Source organism: Myripristis murdjan, chromosome 14 (genome assembly GCF_902150065.1).
Source record: "Myripristis murdjan chromosome 14, fMyrMur1.1, whole genome shotgun sequence".
Lineage (NCBI taxonomy): Eukaryota > Metazoa > Chordata > Actinopteri > Holocentriformes > Holocentridae > Myripristis > Myripristis murdjan.
This window is the reverse complement of record NC_043993.1, coordinates 1,054,932-1,076,890: the sequence shown is the minus strand read 5'-3', so window position 1 is coordinate 1,076,890 and position 21,959 is coordinate 1,054,932. Positions and strand designations below refer to the sequence as shown.

The following is a 21,959-nucleotide window of genomic DNA, read 5'->3' as shown; positions in this document are numbered from 1 at the left end:
TCCTAGTTTAATCCCCGGCTCTTATAGACAGTGTGTCGGAGTGCCTTTGACCAACACTGAACCCCTACCTGCTGCTTGGCACTTTGCATGGCAGCCTCTGCCATCAGTGTGTGTGTGTGTGTGTGTGTGTGTGTGTGTGTGTGTGAACGGATAGCCTCATCAGATTCTACTTTGCAAAGGGATTTAGTAACAAGGAAATCCTGCTGATTTTAGCCCAGAATCACAATATTGTTTTCTTCTGAAGGTCAAGATCAAGGTAAACTTTATTATCCTATTTATTATCCTCTTGCTTTTCATCCTCAATTCATGTGGTCACACCATACACGTCTCGCTTCCAACATATAAATACATAAAACAAAATGCATAGAAACATCCCCACACACAATTCCATACAATTTAATTAAAACAATTATCTTACTAAATTGATTTCAGTCAATTTAATAGAACTTAGAAACACTGTAGTTTTGATGGCATAAACTTTACCTGCTCTACTCCCAGGTTACACCAAACATCTATAGAAAAAGTAGAAATAATACATATATTAATAAGGGGGATGCATTTTGGTCATTTAGCTAACAAGGGGGTTGGCATGCCCACTCATCCCCCCTCAGACCGCCTAATGAATATCATAGTCAACACAGTTACAAGCTACACAAAATGACATCCCAAATACAAAAGCTTTTTCCTTCACATGTGAGCCATACAAAGTCTAACAGATACCAACCATTTGATGCTGGCCACTGGATGTCTCCGTGGCCCAGAATGCTGACATTGTAAGGCTGAAATTAGCCGGCACTTGTTCGATCCTGTCAGTTCGTCAAAACTACAGCAGAAAGAGAACAGTATACACTGTTTCATGGTAATGAGAAAAAGGGAAACCAGCACATTTAACTGTGGCTATTCTGTCATCTAATCCTAACCCGCTGCGGTATTGGTATTGTCAACAAAATCCCACTGAATAAGGCTACTTCCAAAATCCTTTTCCATAACCTACTTCCAAAAAACTGTTTTTAGTAAACAGAAATGCAACAACCACAGGGCTGTTTTCGTATTTATTTATTTATTTTTACTCATTTCACAACAGAACATGTTTTACATTAGTCATGTACGAGGCATTTGCCAACATGAACAAGTTGTTGCGTCCAGAATTGCATACTATAGACTGCATACTCTCCAGCTATAACCATGGTGACCTGTGTCAGCCATCTGAACTAACAGTGAGCATTAATGTAAAAAACCTCTTGAGTTGTTGTCGTTTCTTCACTTCTGTGGGAGTACTGAGGGTGTTACTATTAGATCAAATTACTGCACTGTATTGTGGGATACTTTTGCCAACATAGCTCCGAGTGTTTGCACTCTGTAAAATTTCTCCACAAATGGTATGTGAATATACTATTCACATAGTGTTGGATTCATATTAAGGTTTCAAACCTACAAAAATAATGTCGGCCTATAATAGCATTCTATTTTATTGCATAAATTACATGTTAGCATCTTCTGCCAACACGGTGACATCAGTGAATGTGTTGCTTTGGAAACAGAAAACACATGGTAAATGCAACAACTTGCCATAAACCAAATACCCATGCTGATTCTACTCAATTCTATTTCTATGAAGCACACCTACATTCATATACTCACGCACACATCCACACAGATGCTGCTGACACACACTGACATACACCAGCATAAACAATATGTGTGTGTGTGTGTGTGTGTGTGTGTGTGTGTGTGTGTGTGTGTGTGTGTGTGTGTGAGCCCAGGTGCGTCTGGAGGGGCTCAGTGGTCATGTGCAGTTTGATGAGCGAGGTCATCGCACCAACTACACCCTGACTGTTATGGAGCTCAGCCACGTGGGACCGAGGAAGGTAAAACACCCAGCGTGCTGTTGTGTTAAATGTACTTTACAGCAGAGCAGGAGTGTGCAGCTTTTCACCACATCAGCTCATTTCACTAATTACTCCCCCTCTCTCTGGGTGAAGGTGTGTTAATTAGTAAAATCTGTTAATCTGCTATCGTGTTTGGCTGGAATTAAAGTCTGCAGACCCCTGGTATTACACCACTGAACAAGAATATGAATCAGTATTGCAATAAAGGTTCAGATGGGTGGGAGGGTATATAGTTGTGGTTTTTTTTGTTTTTTTTTCAACCTCTGTAGGGCTCAAGTGTTGTCACTTCAGAGCTTCTGGCTTGTTTGTTTCCAAGCAAATATTTGCAAGAAATACATACACATCCAATGTTAACCATAGATGCAGGACTGAAGCAGCAATCCAAAACCACGAAATGAAGAAAAAGTCTGCACACTATGTTTGTTGCTCCCAGAGTGGATTTATTACCCAATAATAAATCCATCACATTTCTTATCCACCCATTCTAAGAGTAGCTGGTGGGTGTATTGTAATCATTTGCAATAACTCGGACAGTTTTGTATTAGATTTTAGTCAAACTTGGCAGGATTGTTGAGGGTCTGCCATATTATGTCATTCACCATAATTACCGGTATAAAATTGTACACAGCAAGTGTTATATCATGATATCGACGATAAAGTGGCATGATGATGTGTTGATGCATATGCAAACCCTACAGCCTCTAGCGTTTCCTCAACATAACAACAAATAGAGCAGCATCAGCCTATGACCAGGAATCAGTTCAATATTTTCCACACTGCCCAGGTATGTTAATGGCCGTCCAAGTATTATTTAATTTTTATTTACTTTCTTTTATGTATTCATTTTTTGGCCAACCCATGTAGGGTTTCCAATTAGCTCCATTAGTTTCACCCCCCTCTGTGGTCACCGTCACCGTGTAACCAGCACTTTCATTTGCCCAGACAACATGTTCTTGGTAGAGCTGGGTAGCAAAACGTATTATCTTTATGGCACCTGAAATGCTTCAGTACTACAGATTATTGGACAAAGGAAGTGTCATTCACTACCATGTCAGTTTCAATTGTTTCGATATGTCATTAACAACAAACCGCCTCCAAAAACAGCTCACCTGGCTGTCGTGAAAACGGATTCTTGGGTGAAAAACTCCAAGATGTGCAAAAGTCAAGGTCAAGACAGAACACAAAATAATGTACTGTTTCCATACTGGTTGCACTGCTGTTTCAACTACTTCAGTAAATTTTCTCAAATATCTTAATTATCTTAATTAACTGGTCCTGTTTACATGTCCAGGTTGGCTACTGGAACGAGAACGAGCGCTACGTCAACACAGCCGTCTACCAGCCAGTGATAGAGGTGTTTTACGGCCTGCAGAACCGAACCTACGTAGTCACCACCATACTGGTAAGAATGCAGCCTAGTTTATATAGTCACTAACTGCCTGATAAGGTAGAATAGAGTAGAATAGAAGGGTCACACAATGCACACTGTCTCCGCCCTGGAGCTAGGACAGCTGAACAACTGAACTCTAAACACACATCACCAACTGTCTGTGTGTGTCTTGTCCCTGCAGGAAGCTCCCTACGTGATGCTGAAGAAGAACCATGAGCAGCTTGTTGGAAACGACAAGTACGAGGGCTACTGTGTCGAACTGGCCACGGAGATCGCCAAGCACGTCGGCTTTGCCTACCGGCTTGAGCTGGTCGGTGACGGAAAGTATGGCTCCAGAGACCCAGAGACCAAGATCTGGAACGGCATGGTGGGAGAACTAGTGTATGGGGTAAGTCCCCACTGGTCTACCAGTGCTATACCAAACCATGCTTTAAAGAGTGGCTCAACACCAGCAGAAAACTTCTGCTGCACTGCCCTCTAGCAGTTGAAACTTTCAGGCAGGGTGCACTACTGGCCACTCCCAACCAGTGATGAAGCCACAGGTAATTTGCCACTGACTGCTGTCAAAAATACTTGACTGAAATCAACCCCTCAAGCGCAGTGGAGCAAAAGTTTTCTGGTGTTTGTGATTTAGTGTTGACTTCCCCCCAAAATGTCAACTCTGAGGGGTGAGGTGAAACTGTAATGATAACACTGAGGTAAACTGACTCATTGTCTGTGCCTGTAAATTCCTTCAAATTTAAAAAGGCCCATCATTATGAGAATGAACATTGGGCATTTGTGCTTTGAATTCACCTTAATGCCAGCAGATGGGATCGAAAGTGATGACAGGCTCTGGGGTCCATCCTATCACTTCAGTTTCTCATCAGTGGCTCAGTATTTCCACTACATTAACAACAACACACACTAAAGGTCAAATTCAAGTTTATTTACAACCCCATATTACTGTTTACAGTTTCAAAGGGCTTAACAGGCCCACAGGCTTACAACAAACAAAACAGGATGAACCCCCCTGATTTTATCCTTATAATGGGCAAAACATACTCCCCAAAAACCTGCAGATGAAACAGGGAAAAAGGGAAGAAATCCTGAGAGGGACCACATAAAGAGGAGATCCTGGCTATTGTACACCACTGATTCTTGAGAATTTGGATAAATCATGTCCCACTAAGAAAAATGCTATTTCTGCTCGAAATTTACAACATTTTAATGAATAAAAAGAATCAAGGGCATAATCAGGGGGTCCTTTGCACTTTTGTAAGGTTCTTTTATAGGTTTATTTTTAATTTGTATTAATTTAATGATTATATGTTGGCCCATGGCCTACAAAACCAGTTGTCCTCGGATAGGAGATAATCATTTCAACTTGATTAAAACAACAAACAGTAATAATTTCATTGAATATCTTTACCACATGAAAGAGTACACCATAATATGTATTAAAAACTACAAACGATGGGTTTTGAACAATATTTACTATTATTTTGTGGTTGCTCAAAATGTGTCCCAGATATTCGTCACCACCGTCAGATATATATTTAAAAAATAATAATAAAAAAACTACAAGGTCAATTACATTCCTGAGGAGCCCTTTTCAAACCTTCAGTTCTACTGCATGCTTCAAGACCACTCAGGCTCCTGGAAGTTTTCTATTTTCTCTTAAATCTCTTCATATTTTGGGACACTGCTACTGTCACAACCATAACATGTCAACACCGTCACTTCTGTATAAAAAATATTAAATTAGATTATGGAATAAATGTATACTTTTTAAGAAGAGGTCTGATGTAGGTAGCAACAGGGCGAAAACAAGCTGGCTAATGTGAACAACTCATGCTTATCATGTGAAAGAGCAGGTTTTTGTCACCACCGTCAGACGTCACCACCGTCAGGTTTTCTGTCTGACGGTGATGACTGAAGTCTGAAAAATGCTTATAACAGTGCTCAGGATTGTTATTTTTTGTACCAAATAGTTAAATAAAGTTGTTAAACAAGAAGCCATTGACTTGAGTGGTATAAATTTTGGAAATGTACGTTTTAATGAGGCCACTGTCACCACCGTCAGATTAGTGTCACCACCGTCAGAGGCAGTTATATTGGTTTTAAATGAATATGCTTACAATATGTTTCTTTGCTGCTGTTGAGTTATTAAAGTAATAGTCTCTTTAATACAAAAATATTTTTTCAAATTAAAAAAAAAAAACATTACGGTGACGGTGTTGACAAAAACAAAGTAGCCTAATAACTGGAAAAACCTATTTTATGAAAAAAGTGCAAAATGAGGAGGTTGCACCGGTACATTGCTGAACAGCCAAGACCTTGGCCTATAATGATATACCTTCAGATTTTTCAATTTAACGCACTTTTTTTTTTTCAAAATTAAAACCTGTTTTATCCAAATTCCCAAGAATCAGTGACACATGACTGGTGTACAATAGCTGTTGACCAGGTAGGACAATTATCAAATTACCACATCATCACGCACAGGATTTACAGTGAAGTGTGCAACACATGGCCGACTAAATATTAAATATTGTAGCCAGCTTGGTAATGCTGCTACTTGAAGCAGTTTAGCAACCAGAGCAGCAACACAGCTGCTGTTACACATCATGAACATCAAGGCATGACAAAACATGACTGAATCAAGCCATTTTAAAAACACAGATCCATAACTATGCTACTACTGACGTCTTTTTCCTGGCCTGGTGATTTATTATAGAGTGTGCTCACTTGTAGTAATATGCATTCTGTCTCAGTAATAGTATGGATATGATGTGTGTTTTTCATGCTAATTTTGTCGGACAAAGCATCAAACAGCAGTTTATCTACATGTATTAAGTTAAAGACAGATAATGGAAAACCTTGATGGGCATCAAACAGCAGATGTACCCATTGAAATCCAGTGGAAAACAAGAGTGATTTCTCGTGTCCTGGATGTAAGCCTCAAATGATTGGATGACAATTGTATTCAGAAAAAAGCACAATATCCTCACTGGAAATGAATATGTGTTCTGTTACACTCAGTTTGTCACAACTGACAGTGTTTATTTCAATAACAAGCTGTTGATGGAGCCTATTGATATCTGATCATTAGAAGTCAGTGTACAGAAAAGTCCCAGGACAATAAATCAGTATATACAGTCTTTTTGCGTCTGTACTCTGGACTATACTGCTGTTCTCTTATGTGGGCAGAGCACCAACAAAGCACTAGCATAGTAACTCTGTAACTTTTATTCTATGTGCACTTTAAATCAGCTACTTGGTATATCTCAAGTTTTTTGCACCAGTAATTTTACTCCTATTTACCACAAGTAGGGGAGAGTAGGGTAAGTAGTGCCAATTTTTACTTAAAGTGCCTTTAAAGCGAGGGGACTAAAGTAATGCCTCCAACTAAAATATGCACATATAGTTTAAGATGTTGTGCATCCCTGGGAACAATCACTTTGGATTAGTGCTGCGCGGTATACACGGTATGACGGTAGAAACGATATAAATTGAGCCACGGTAGAGATTTGTGCTCTACTGTGGTATCGTCAGCTTATCGATCACGGAATTGCGGACGGAATCGCGGAATTAGCCAAATAAAACGGAATCTACCGGCACTACACGAGCCAAAAGGCAGAGAAACTTTCCAGGCTACAGCAGCGCACTGACATAGATTGTGAAACAAAGCGAAGAGGTGCCACTCTGCTGTAGTTTCACTGGCTAACAGCAGCACACTGGCTTAGCTTGTCTATTTAGAGAAGAGGTATCACTTCGGCTTATTTTTCATATTCAATCTGTGTTATCACAGGCATACTCCTGCTCATTCATTGGTAGTTGAATTGTTAGGTCTGTTTGATAAGTAATTTGCATTTTTAAAACAAATAATAATTTAACATATTGTTAAATTATTGGAGTCAAGCTTACTGGAAAACATCTACTCCTGCAAGATAATTTATTATGTTCTACAACTCATAATACTACATACCGAGTGTTTGAGCATCGTATCTCCTCTGTGCTACAAAAGATCCGTCGTAACCCCCCAAAGTCCTCTAGTCCAAAATTTTGCACTTTGGAGTAGAGGAACCAAAGTTCAGTGTTTATGCTTGCAGCTAATTTAAATATTAAACCAAATGTTCTGTGACACTTTTTGCACAAGAGAACTGTTTACAATATTCACTTTATTTTTGTGAGAATTTTTGTACTTCTAAATCTGTACCTCTCTTGTTCTTTGGACAATAAATGCTCAAAAATTACATTATATCTTTGTTTTTGTTTTTTTTGTTGTTATTGTTTTTAAAACAATTTAGCCTTGCAAAGGGTCTAAAAAAAACATTTAGAAACACTTCCATGATAAGTTTTACACTGCAACATTTATACCGCGATATATACCGTTACCGTGAGGGATGCAATTTATACCGTGATATGAATTTTTGGTCATATCGCCCAGCACTACTTTGGATCTTATAAAAACTGTTTGAGAAATATAGCTTTTGAAAAAAAAGTGGTTTTGTGGCACAACTTGCCCCTGGTGCGGGGTAAATTGTGCCATTAGAGAGAATACACTGGGGTAAATTGTGCCATTGATAATTGAAGTAAAACAGATCATTTTAATCTCACAGATGATAATGCTATATAAAAGCACAACAAATTCAACACAAAATTATTTATTTAACATTTATTTATTATTTTAACATGATCACAGGCCACTTTTCTATAACAAGGCCTAGCGCCACATGAACACATACCCAGAACAAAATAAAAATTCCAAAATGAGCACCTGCAAATCATCTTCATCTGAATCTGAATAGTTTTAGTGATCAAAGGTAAGACAATGTACAATAACAATAAAATACAATAAAGTAATATATAGTATATAATCACAAGTTGTGCCACTGGCACAACTTACCCCAGGCCCTTTGGCACAAATTACCCCAAGCCCACCATTTTGAAAAAAAATGCATCCCCCAGCTGTTTTGAGCTAACATCATGCTAACTGTATAGACTCATGGTGTAGCTTACTAAAGTACTAAAACCTGTGTGAACTGTTTTCAAAGTTTTCTAGAATTGTTCAAACACAGCAATCAAAAAACCTTGGTCATAGAAATTTTACTTTGGAGGGCAAAAAAATGTTTTTTGAACTGAAATGTGCTTAGCTCTCAAGCCATGTGTCTCCCTTCTTTGCAGGATGAGTGAAATGGATGCCTCTTCAAAAATATGTGGTCATATGACCAACTTCTTCTATGGTTTTCTAGATAACAGGGGTGGCACAAATTACCCCACTCTCCCCTACTAGTAGTAGTAGTCAGTTAACATTAGGCCAAGTTTACTAAGTAGCATTATTTGCCCTGTTTATTGCATCATGTTGCACCTGTGAGTTTGGCCAATTTGGCATCCTATCTACTAAGAGCCGGAATAAAAGTTAACACAGTTGCAAATTCTGTAATTAGTAGGGGTGGTACTGGGTACGATTACTCGAGTACTCGTTGTTGACGTCAGTATTCGAGTAATGTTTTTCTATTCGAGCACCTGCGCAGTGTGTTGGTTTGGCTACAATTCATTTTGCGTTACATGCACCATGTCAGCCGCGACCAGGAAGAGTGATGTCTGGAAATACTTTGACAAAAAGGCAGACGATAACGTGCAGTGCAAGATATGTGGTGTTAAACTCCTATATCACATAAATACCAACTTGATGCTTAACTAAATGCGCTTAAAGCACAAGGAAAAAACAGCAGAAATAGCTAACAGGCAGCCTCGCATCACATCTTTTGCTAGCCCTGTTAGCACATGCCGATGTTATTTGAACTTTGTGTTTATAATTTAGGCTGTTGATTGACAGTTTCATGTGAAGCAGCACAGAACAGAAGTCCATACTACTGTGACTTTGGCAGCTGAATGTTACAACAACGTGATTGAGGGACTTGTTGTGGTTGTTCAGTAAATGCATTTTGAATCACACTTGGTTCACAGTGTTGGCTGTTTATTCACATAAACGGTTTATTATGATGTAATAATGTTCTCTGACAGCCAGAAGCTGCTTTTTAGTAAACAACAGGCCATGTTGGGGAGGTCCGTGTCCGACTGGAAACACTAGCGGAACCAATATTAAGTACGGTCCTTACCATGTGTCTGGCACTACATGAACACCCTCTGTTTGAACTGGTGGGGTCATTTTAACATATCTTCCACCACCTGTCTTGATCCAACACTTCATAACACAGTTATACTGGTCTTTTTGAGTTCCTGCCTTAATCTAAACACACTGGGTCCTCACAATAATCTGTTTTCTTGTGTGCATTTTTATGTAGTGCATATTTGCATGGAGATAAGATGACCAGTGTTTTTCTAATTGCAACTCACTGTGTATTTGCAACTGCTTCAGGAGAAACACAGGACAAACAGGAATGTTGGCTAAAAGATTTCTAAATAGCTTCCTATTTAGCACTAGAATAAATCCCAGTTAGCTGCACTCAGTGTGAGTGTCCTGCATGGTGGGAAGGAGAGCTGGTTGAGGTGTATGGACCAGTTAATCAAATTGCTTGGTTGAGGCTGGTTGTGATACAGTGTGAGTTGATGAGCTGTCAGCCTGCAGCAGTATCTGTCCTGGGAATCTCCACTTCTCCAGTCCTTAATAATTGATGTTTGACTCAAAGTGAACTTATATGGAGGTATGCATTCTAAACAGTCCATTTTCTGTAAACCAAACTGTGACAAGTGAACCACTAACCCTCCAATTGCATTTATACTCCACATGCATACTTAATAGGTTTGTGAATTTTCTATCCATCCATCCATCCATCCATCCATCCATCCATCCATCCATCCATCCATCCATCCATCTATCTATCTATCTATCTAGTTTGTGTTTGTTTGTTTTTTAGAAATGTTACCAAACTGATTTCTGTCTGTCTACATCTCTCTCTCTCCCCTGCTCTCTCATAGTGTCTCTCTCTCTCTCTCCCTGCTCACAGAAAGTTGATTTGATGGTCATCCCTGCTGACTGGGGTTGGGCATTAACTGTGCCTCAGGGCAAAAATATCCTTGAAAGTTCAATAAAATGCCTGTAAAAATTAAAAATGACGGGTCAAAAAAATACCCCCAATGACAACAGACTCCTTTTTGCATCTCACCCTATTCACTTTTTTTTTTTTTTTTTTGTTCAGATGTCACATGAATGCAAACTCTTCCCTGTGGGCCACCGTTGGTGATTCATGGGAGGCTGTGATTTTTCTTTTCTGGTACACTCTGGTTTTTGATCAGGAAACAAGAAATCACACAGCCAGGAGCAGTGGAGTGGAGTGGCAGTGGAGCTGGAGAAGAAAATGCAGAGGAGCACAAACCACTGCAGCAACAAAACCTAAAACAACTGATGTGGTAGAATAACTCAACAAGTGACGAAGTTAGTGCATAAAGTCTTCTGTCAGGCCTGCTGCCAGTTCCCAGCAGTGGGAAAGAATCACATTTTATGCCACAAACCGATTCTTTTCCAACATGCAATGCAGATATACCATTAAATTCAGTTAAATAAAATTGTCAGTGAAAAGGTCCAAATGCATTCAAGAAGTTAGTCATTCATTCATTCATTTTCCAAGCTGCTTATCCTAATTAGTGTCACTGGGTGCTGGAGCCTTTCCCAACACTCACTGGACAGAAGGTGGGGAAACACCCTGGGCAGGTCGCCAGTCCATCGCAGGGCAGACACACAGATTCACACACACACACACACACATTCACACTTAGGCGCAATTTAGTGTCTCCACTTCGCCTGACTTACATGTCTTTGGGAGGAAACCAGAGCTGTTGGTGAAAATCCCTGCAGACACAAAAGGACAAGAAAGAGACAAGACAAGACCCTGGTCACCTGGCCAGGAATCAAACCAGGACCTTCTTGCTGTGAAGCAACAACACTAACCACTGTGCTTCTTTCCCCAAGATATTAAATCATTAAACTTCCTGATGTTCCTTCAAGAGGACAAGTTTTACAGTGCCACGTCTTAGGGCGTCAAACCTTTTTAAAATAGTCAGACCTTGAAATAGAAGGTTCTAAAGATGGCTGACAACTAAATGTTGAGATTTTATGGAGTCACAGTCACTATCAGAGTCGCATTAAATTAATTAAAGTTCAAGATCTTGGTTTTTTTTCCTTTTGTTAGAACCTGACAAATGCTTTTTTAAATTTTATTTCATTTTTTTTTTTTTCAATTTTAACTTTTTCAAGCATGAAATACAAGCCCATTTTATGCCAGTTTAAACTTATGTTTTTGAGTATTTGCATGTGGCGCGTAGAGCTCACACCTACAGGCTGTAATGGAGGACTTAAATGTGGATAATTAGCAATTGCATTGTGCATACTGCTTGGACTGGTAGCTAGGCTACTGGGACTGGTAACTGGGCTAGCTAGGCTGCTAGGACTGCTATGGCAGGTAGCTGGGCTAGCTAGGCTGCTAGGGCTGCTATAGCTAGTAGCTGGACTAGCTAGACTGTTTGGACTGGTAGCTTGGCTGCTGGGACTGGTGGTTTGACTCACTGGGCTTTTGGGGCTCATGGCTTGACACTTTGGGCTGCTATGGCTGGTGGCTTGACACTTTGGGCTGCTGGGGCTCGTGGCTTGACTCACTGGGCTGCTGGGGCTCGTGGCTTGACTCACTGGGCTGCTGGGGCTCCGGGCTGAGCTTGCCAGGGTGCCGAGGCTGATGGCTGGGCTGCGACTAGCACGCTGTTGACCAGCAAGCCGGCGCCTGGCCAGCTGGTGGCTACGAGGACCCCCAAAGGCCAGTCGGGTTCCCAGAAATGGGCTCTGGAATGGACCAGCAGGACAGGCAACAGGGAGCTGCTGTGGCACATGAGACTGGGGTGCAGGTTGGAAGGAATCTGGAGTGTCTGGTGAGGTGTTCTGCAGGAATTTATTTAATCTGTCACGGACAACATCTAAGTGGGGAACAAAATGACTCACCCACGGTCTCTCTTTAAACCAAAGCTGTTGGATGTATATTCTTTTAAGGAGATGAGCCTCCTGATGGGACTGAGCCACCATGAGGTTCTCCACAGACAGTTCAAAATCCAACACTTTTTCAAAAAACAGGCGTAGCTCTGCTGGATCCATGATATCAGATCTGAGTCGGCTGGGTTCAGTCTGGCCAGTTCGTTCTGTCACAACTATGACTAACGGGGATAGAACCCAAATGCACGACTCACAAGAGTTCAACCAAAGTAATTTAATAACAAGGAAAAGTAACAACTAAAATTCACAATACAAAGTAACAACAGAAAATCACTCTTAACGAGGATATAATTCCAAATGAAGGCAAGACAAAAGTATCAAAAGAACATGAAACTTAACTATGACAAAGCAAAGTATCAAAGAAAATACAAAACCTGACTTGACGTGACTTGACTTGATAAAGATCATGGACGTGACGTGACAAAGCAGAACCAAACAAGACGAAGCAGGACGAACTGGCACAGGACAAAGGGAAACACGGACTATATATACACACACACAAGGTAATGGGGAACAGGTGGAAACAATCAGGGCGTGGCAGACAATCAGACTAGAGGGAAACACACAAGGGGAAGGGCAAGTGACCTGACACAAGAGGAGAGTGGGATTTCAAAATAAAACAGGAAGTCACGAGACAAGACATAACAAAACAACACATAACGTCAAAGACATGACACAACAAAACCTAACAAAATAACATAATAATTTCTAGGACATGACAGTGCGCACGCACATGCGCGCACACACACACACACACACACACACACACACACAAACATACCTACCTACATACATACCTACACTATATTACCAAAAGTATTCGCTCACCTGCCTTTACTCATACTATGAACTGAAGTGCCATCCCATTCCTAACCCATAGAGTTCAATATGATGTCGGTCCACCTTTTGCAGCTATTACAGCTTCAACTCTTCTGGGAAGACTGTCCACAAGGTTGAGGAGAGTGTTTATAGGAATTTTTGACCATTCTTCCAAAAGCGCATTGGTGAGGTCACACACTGATGTTGGTCGAGAAGGCCTGGCTCTCAGTCTCCGCTCTAATTCATCCAAAAGGTGTTCTATCGGGTTCAGGTCAGGACTCTGTGCAGGCCAGTCAAGTTCATCCACACCAGACTCTGTCATCCATGTCTTTATGGACCTTGCTTTGTGCACTGGTGCACAGTCATGTTGGAAGAGGAAGGGGCCCGCTCCAAACTGTTCCCACAAGGTTGGGAGCATGGAATTGTCCAAAATGTTTTGGTATCCTGAAACATTCAAAGTTCCTTTCACTGGAACTAAGGGGCCAAGCCCAGCTCCTGAAAAACAAGCCCACACCATAATTCCTCCTCCACCAAATTTCACAGTCGGCACAATGCAGTCTGAAATGTACCGTTCTCCTGGCAACCTCCAAATCCAGACTCGTCCATCAGATTGCCAGATGGAAAAGCGTGATTCATCACTCCAGAGAACGCGTCTCCACTGCTCTAGAGGCCAGTGGCGGCGTGCTTTACACCATTGCATCCGACGCTTTGCATTGCACTTGGTGATGTGTGGCTTGGCTGCAGCTGCTCGGCCATGGAAACCCATTCCATGAAGCTCTCTGCGTACTGTACTTGGGCTAATCTGAAGGTCACATGAAGTTTGTAGCTCTGTAGCAATTGACTGTGCAGAAAGTCGGCGACCTCTTTGCACTATGCGCTTCAGCATCCGCTGACCCCTCTCCGTCACTTTACGTGGCCTACCACTTCGTGGCTGAGTTGCTGTTGTTCCCAAACGCTTCCATTTTGTTATAATAGAGCTGACAGTTGACTGTGGAATATTTAGGAGCGAGGAAATTTCACGACTGGATTTGTTGCACAGGTGGCATCCTATGACAGTTCCACGCTGGAATCCACTGAGCTCCTGAGAGCGGCCCATTCTTTCACAAATGTCTTGTTTCACAGTCTGCATGCCTGAGTGCTTGATTTTATACACCTGTGGCCAGGCCAAGTGATTAGGACACCTGATTCTGATCATTTGAATGGGTGAGCGAATACTTTTGGTAATATAGTGTACATACTGTTTGTGTTTGTGTGTGTGTGTGTGTGTGTGTGTGTGTGTGTGCAGGGTACAGACACTATTGCCACAGTTCTCAGGAGGATATCAAGGAGTTAAACAATGTCTTTTGAAAATACTTAATTTCTTATTCCACTCTTCACTGACCCTCTCTCTCTCTCTCTCTCTCTCTCTCTCTCTCGCTCTCTCTCTCTCTCTCTGCAGAAAGCTGATGTGGCGGTTGCCCCACTTACCATCACTCTGGTGCGTGAGGAGGTGATTGACTTCACCAAGCCCTTCATGTCTTTGGGAATCTCCATCATGATCAAGAAACCCACCAAGTCCAAGCCGGGCGTCTTCTCCTTCCTCGACCCGCTGGCCTACGAGATCTGGATGTGCATCGTCTTTGCCTACATCGGAGTTAGCGTTGTGCTCTTCCTGGTGAGGACTGTGTGTGAGTGTTTGTGTGTGTGTGTGTTTATAATCATTCACTCAACCTCATCATGCACTGACAGTGTCCTCTCTTTGCATCATGCAGGTCAGTCGCTTCAGTCCGTATGAATGGCAAGGTGATGACTCTGATGATGAAGATGAACAAGCCCCGCCCTCTTCTTCCTCTTGTCGAGCTCCGCCCACTTCTTCCTCTGAACCAGGTCACTGCCAGTTACTGCTCAGCCTCTCAATGTCATGGCACAAAACTGGATTTTTTTTCTGTCTCATCATCAAGCCAGACCTTGACCTGTTTCTGTTTTTTTGTTTTTTTTGTTTTTTTTTTTTTGCTCTCAGGGTTCTCCCAGAATCCCAACCAGAACCAGCAGAAAGAGAAAGAGACACCCGAACACACCAATGAGTTCGGCATTTTCAACTCCCTCTGGTTCTCACTTGGGGCCTTCATGCAGCAGGGCTGTGACATCTCCCCCAGGTGAGATATCTGGACAGGTAGAGCGTCTGCAAGATGATGCAAGATGCTGCAACAGAGCACTGAATCTGCTGAATTCAGATGCTGCTTTCAAGTCAAAACTATGAGTTTGCTTACAGCTAGCTGTACTACATCACAGCAACTGGCTATGTGACTGGTCATTCTAGTAGGCTGACATGACACCGGCTACGTAACACACTACATACAACTGTTCCGTAAAGAAATGTGCAGATTTGGACATATGTAACTATTGGCTAACCACAATGAACTGAACTGAAACGAACATGAATATGAATCCTTATTGTCCACCAGTTGGAAATCTGCTTTTCACCTCACAATCAAAAAGACATAAAAAGACATAGCAGACATAAAATAATCAATACCATAGGATATACAGCTTTAAAATAATAATAATAATATGTCTGTGCATATGTATATACACAACTGAACCCCTGGACATACAAACATACAGAGGTAAACATTTTTATCCAACATCCTGTCTCAGTCTGCGTAAGTGGGAAAAAGGGGATTTTGCCCAAAACTTATTTCTTAGTATACCTCTAAAACAAATATATACATATTTAGATGTTTTGTAATGATGGCTGATGAATATTGTTGATATTTTATGATTCTGGAATGTATTTTTTCTACAGTAACTTTATTGTAACTGCTGCCTGTCTTGGCCAGGACACTTTCCAAAAACAGATTTTTAATCCTGGTTTCCTGGTTAAAGTAAAGTTCAAAGAAATAATAAATAAAATAGACATGACACGGCTGATTCTGCAGTGAAGCTCCATACTACAACTGACCAGGCTGTGATGAAATATTAAGACATGGCCCTGTGATCAACCCCAGGACACACACACACTCATTAACTCTGATATATTAATATAGTTAAGCAGACAGACATGGTTATAGGCTCGCTTACACACACAGGCAATTATACACACTGTTGATAATATGCTCTACCTATGCACACACACACACACACAAACACACACACACATTTTCATGAATGCTGTCTGACATGCTGCCGACATAGTTATATGTTACTGCTGTTTACGGCCCCGGGCTGTTGCTATTCTGGATCTACTACACTGTGTTTGTACACTGTCTGTGTGTGTGTGTGTGTGTGTGTGTGTGTGTGTGTGCGTGCGCGCGCGGGCACATCTTCCATAACTAGTCTCATTAAATTAATGTTTTAACGATATGTCTTATTGCACAGTATGTGTGCATGATTATAGGCGTGTGTGTGTGTGTGTGTGTGTGTGTTGAGGTGTGACTCAGGAGTTGAAGAGACACCCTTCACTCTGAAGCTGCAATTTATAGGCCCCACATATGCAGTACTTCAACACACACACAAATACACACACACATGCGCACACACACACACACACACACACACACACACGCACACACACGCGCACACACACACGCACACACACACGCACACACACACACACACACACACACACACACAAGTATTCAGTCATCCTACATGCATCAGATACAAAAAGACATTCATATATAGCAGACATGTTCACTGAAGCCTGATACACACACACATTCTTCTTCAAAAGCAGGAATATTGGGTGCACACACACACACACACACACACACACATACTGACACTACACACACACACACACACATACTGACATTAATATAGTTCAGCCCTCAAGTTTTAAACAGCCTTTCTAGTGTAAAGGTGACCGTGTATGATGGGACATATTTAGCAATGACACACCCATACACACACACACACATGAACTCTCTCTCTCTCTCAACCCTGTACATAACACAAGCCCCCCTGGCGTGTGTGTGTGTGTGTGTGTGTGTGTGAGTGTTTGTTTCAGGCTGTCTCTCTGCAGGCGGAGCCATCGACAGCAGCCTGTCTCTCTCTCTCTCTCTGAGAGCAAAACCTCTCTGAACACCATTCATAACATGATTTGAGATACACTGTGTTTGTTTTCTTTTGCCGATGTTCGATATGCCAATTTTGTCCATATTGTTTGGCTGATATATGCGCAGTTTTTTTCCACTGAACTCCAGAGAACACCAACATGCAGATACAGACATAAAACACAATGCTTTTCAAAACATACACCCTGGGTGGGCAAAATAAGAAGATTACTTCAGCTTAGGTTGTGTAAACCATGCCAGGTCAGATTTGACCAATTATATATTGGTTTGCTGATACCAGTGACATTATCATGCATCCCAAATATGATGGCCTCAGCTGTCACATCTCAGTTGGAATCATTCTAATAAATTGTTCTAATAATACTGATAGGATCACCTCATACTGTTCCCTCCACCAACACTCCAGAGGTTAGTTATTGACTGATTGTTTTGATATTTGGTATGGACATGGGTTGTGGTTAAGCCATGACAGCTATCAATTTTTGTTGCCAAAACTACAGGCTGTCCACAAAGTCTCTTTACAATTTAAAAAAAATCTACTACAAAAGCAATTGATGAAATATGTTAATCAGATTTGTTCTATGTACTCAGTGGTTATCAAAGTTTTTAATCACATTGGACATCAACGACCTGAAGCTAAAGTTCACTGATGCCATTGCCACCATTGATGAGACTCTGCTACAGCCAACATGGCAAGAAATCAAGTACCATTTTGATGTGCTTCGTGCAACTAATGGTGCCCATACAGAGGTGTATCAAATGAGGCAAAAAAAACTTCAATATCTACTCCTCATTTTGTAACAATTTCCACAGATTTGTCTATTCAGTTGCTTTTGTAATTTGTTAAATTGTAAAGAGACTTTATGGACACCGTGTGCTTTGGTGAAAGATCCTAAAGTCGTCCGTTGAAAGATCCTAAACACGTCCGTCAAGATCAAGAATTATAATGATACTAATCATAACCCATCCAGAAATGTCATATAAGTACATATATGGCCTTATATCAAGAGTGATTTGCCATATATGTTACATGTCAGGTGATACATTATTGTCATATGCATACATCCTGTGGATGTATGAAGATATAGGTTTATAACACCTATGAAATACACATAATAAAATTTATGTACACATATGAAAAATACCTAAAGGAAGAGTTGTTATATGGTGTTATATGTTGAAACAATATATGTTAACAATATATTATTGAGGAAATGCATATATAAATTTAAAACATATATACATTAAAAATGTAAAATAATAAAAATACTATGAAATAGTATTTTAAAAATATTAAAAATTACCTCTGAATTCCTTATGTTTTTCTAATGAATTCTAAACATACCAGTCTATATTTGATATGAACATATATACTAAGTTGCAAATAGCCAAGCTAGGTGGCAGTGGCCGCTGACTGTGCAGCCTAACCCAGAGGGGAGCACAACTCAGAGCGCTCATCATGTGTGAAGCAGCATTTTCCTGCTGGTCTCAGACCAGGGAACAGCCTGCCTCTCATCACTACATCTTCCCCTTCAACTGACATGTTCTAATTCTGTTTGAACACTATAAGGTTGATATATTTGTGTCATTTATATCCTGTATCAATGCAAAACTATTTTGTATTTGCAATTCATTTACATGTCTGTGCAGAAACATATGTGACAAACATGTATTTTACATACATATAAGCAACATATATTCCACTAGTGCATGTATGTGCACACTATGTTTTGTCTATGTTAAGAATATGTGGCAGATAGAGGTGCCCTGGTAGCTCATCTGATAGTGTGCATGCTGCTCATTTAGGCTGACTCCTAATCGCAACCTCCTGGGTTCAAATCTGACCTGAGGCCATTCAATGCATGTCATCCCCTCTGTCTCTCTCTCTCTCCCTCCCCTGCCTGTCCTGTCTCTCAAATAAAGCAGAAATGCACTTCAAAAAAGAAGACTATATAGTACATGTATTAAATAATATAAGTTACATTTATAAATCATATGTGTGTGACATATATGTAAAAAAAAAATTCATTATGCATACATAGCCCATATTTGTATGGGCTAGGAATGTATGTCACTATATGAAATTGTTCCAATTTCTAATAGGTTTCATATATAGTTTGTACCTATATAGACATATATCTCATATATGGGGATTCCATCTATGTACATACGTATATGACATTTCTGTATGGGAATCACAGCAGTAGCTGTGGCAATTGCATGTAAAAAGTGCCTTGTTCAAGGGTTGGAACCACTTATGCCCTTTTGACTTATAGTCTTGTAACAGGCAGCCTTCAAAGTTTGGCCAGTGGTTCGGTTGATTCTTGCTTCATCCATCATTTCAAACGCTTGTTGGCACAGTGGAAAATATATTTTTTTAAGTTCATACTGGAATACACCATATGGTGCTATTTGGACATGTCTTCAGTGTTGTAGCTGGGGTCTTAAGGTGTTTCGGGTCTTTGATCAACAGACACCCCCGCCCGGGCAACCTAGCCACGGGTGATCAATCCCCAGCTCGTGTCCAAGTGGCGTGCTACTCCACGGTCCCCCCTCTGGATCATCGTGAGGCCTTTTCAGCAACCTCTGAGATGTTTTTGATGGTTTTCCTGCACAGTTGCCCTTTGACTCCAGGGAGTTTGAGAGTTCGGTGCAATGACTAGTGAATCTCCTTCACTCCGACACTTAGCACTCCCTGTCTTGTCAGTGCTGTTTGGACCAGCTTATGGGGAACGGATCCATAAGCGTTGCTTAGGTCCAACCAGAGCACTGCAAGGTCTCCTCTGCTTTCCCTTGCCTCCTGGATCAGCTGACTCACCAGACCTGTATGCTCTAAGCATCCAGGTAATCCTGGTACTCCCTCTTTCTGTACTGAGGTGTCTATGAGCACGTTTACATGCACACCTTATTCCTGTATTAACCGGAATATTCGCAATATTCCGGTTGCGCACGTGTCATGTAAACACGCACCGAACCCGATTAAGGTCATATTCCGGTTGTAGAGAATTCCGAATAAGCCCCCTGGAATATTCCTGTTCCAACCGGAATATTGGGGCATGTAAACACCTTAGTCGGAAAACTCCCCGAACCGGAATATTCAGTCACGACTGCGCATGCTCGACTCACAAGGAATTCTGTGGCGTCTTTGTTGCTATGGTTACTGCAAGCGGGGAAAACGGCAGGGCGAACACCAGCAAGAGCCAGGAGACTGCAGTCGGCCTTCAGCTAATGAAAGACTTAAATATCACGGAGTATATCCATCCATCCATCCATCCATCTTCTACCGCTTATCCGGGACCGGGTCGCGGGGGCAGCAGTCTAAGCAGGGACGCCCAGACTTCCCTCTCCCCAGACACTTCCGCCAGCTCCTCGGGGGGAACCCCAAGGCGTTCCCAGGCCAGCCGAGAGACATAGTCCCTCCAGCGTGTCCTGGGTCTTCCCCGGGGCCTCCTCCCGGTGGGGCATGCCCGGAACACCTCCCCAGGGAGGCGTCCAGGGGGCATCCGAAACAGATGCCCGAGCCACCTCAACTGGTTCCTCTCGATGCGGAGGAGCAGCGGCTCTACTCCGAGCTCCTCCCGAGTGACTGAGCTCCTCACCCTATCTCTAAGGGAGCGCCCGGCCACCCTGCGAAGGAAACTCATTTCAGCCGCTTGTATCCGCGATCTTGTCCTTTCGGTCATTACCCAAAGCTCATGACCATAGGTGAGGGTAGGAACGTAGATTGACTGGTAAATTGAGAGCTTCGCCTTTCGACTCAGCTCCTTCTTCACCACGACGGACCGGTACACCGACCGCATCACTGCGGAGGCTGCACCGATCCGCCTGTCAATCTCACGCTCCATCCTTCCCTCACTCGTGAACAAGACCCCGAGATACTTGAACTCCTCCACTTGAGGCAGGACTTCTCCACCAACCTGGAGAGGGCATGCCACCTTTTTCCGGTCGAGAACCATGGCCTCGGATTTGGAGGTGCTGATTCTCATCCCCGTCGCTTCACACTCGGCTGCGAACCGCCCCAGTGCCTGCTGAAGGTCCTGCATCGATGGGGCCAACAGGACAACATCATCTGCAAAAAGCAGCGATGAAATCCTGTGGCTCCCAAACAGGACTCCCTCCGGCCCCCGGCTGTGCCTAGAAATTCTGTCCATAAAGATTATGAACAGAACCGGTGATAAAGGACAGCCCTGCCGGAGTCCAACATGCACTGGGAACAGGTCCGACTTATCGCCGGCAATGCGAACCAAGCTCCTGCTCCGGTCGTACAGGGACCGAACAGCCCTTAGCAAAGGGCCTCGGACCCCATACTCCCGGAGCACCCCCCACAGGGCACCACGAGGGACACGGTCGAATGCCTTCTCCAGATCCACAAAACACATGTAGACTGGTTGGGCAAACTCCCACGAACCCTCGAGCACCCTCCGGAGTATATCGATGGGAGAAAACATAGAAACAGCGACAGAAGAAGAAGAAAAAGAAGAAGAAGACGAGGAAGAAGACTTGTTCGTCTGTTTTTCCGGCAGACCAGACGCCTATACGCGTGCTGCTGCCCCCCGCGGCTGAGTGTCGCATTACGTCAGAGAGTGGAATACGCCAAAACACGGGGGCATGCCAAGTAACATGTAAACGGAATATTCCAGTTGCCGCGGCGCAGTTACCTTAACTGGAATATTGAGCCGAACCGGAATATGGTGTGCATGTAAATCTACTCTATGTACCCGGTCTTCAAGAGGAACTTAATTAGCCATTGGGGCAAAATCTTTAAGAAGATCTTCCCTTTGACGCAGAGTAGACTGCTCGATGTTACTTGAGTTTTCTTC

At 42.2% G+C, this 21,959-nt stretch overlaps 1 protein-coding gene across 3 annotated transcripts in view; it reads left to right on the top strand.

Annotated features, from left to right (window-relative positions):
• Positions 1-21,959, top strand: part of LOC115371426 (glutamate receptor 1-like) — a 121,673-nt gene that overhangs the window by 79,220 nt on the left and 20,494 nt on the right. For all 3 annotated transcript variants that reach the window (XM_030068807.1, XM_030068805.1, XM_030068806.1), the window contains 6 exons: positions 1,764-1,868; positions 3,181-3,291; positions 3,461-3,667; positions 14,523-14,738; positions 14,836-14,950; positions 15,084-15,219. In XM_030068807.1, coding sequence (XP_029924667.1) covers positions 1,764-1,868; positions 3,181-3,291; positions 3,461-3,667; positions 14,523-14,738; positions 14,836-14,950; positions 15,084-15,219 — 890 coding nt within the window. The remainder of the gene's footprint in view (positions 1-1,763; positions 1,869-3,180; positions 3,292-3,460; positions 3,668-14,522; positions 14,739-14,835; positions 14,951-15,083; positions 15,220-21,959) is intronic.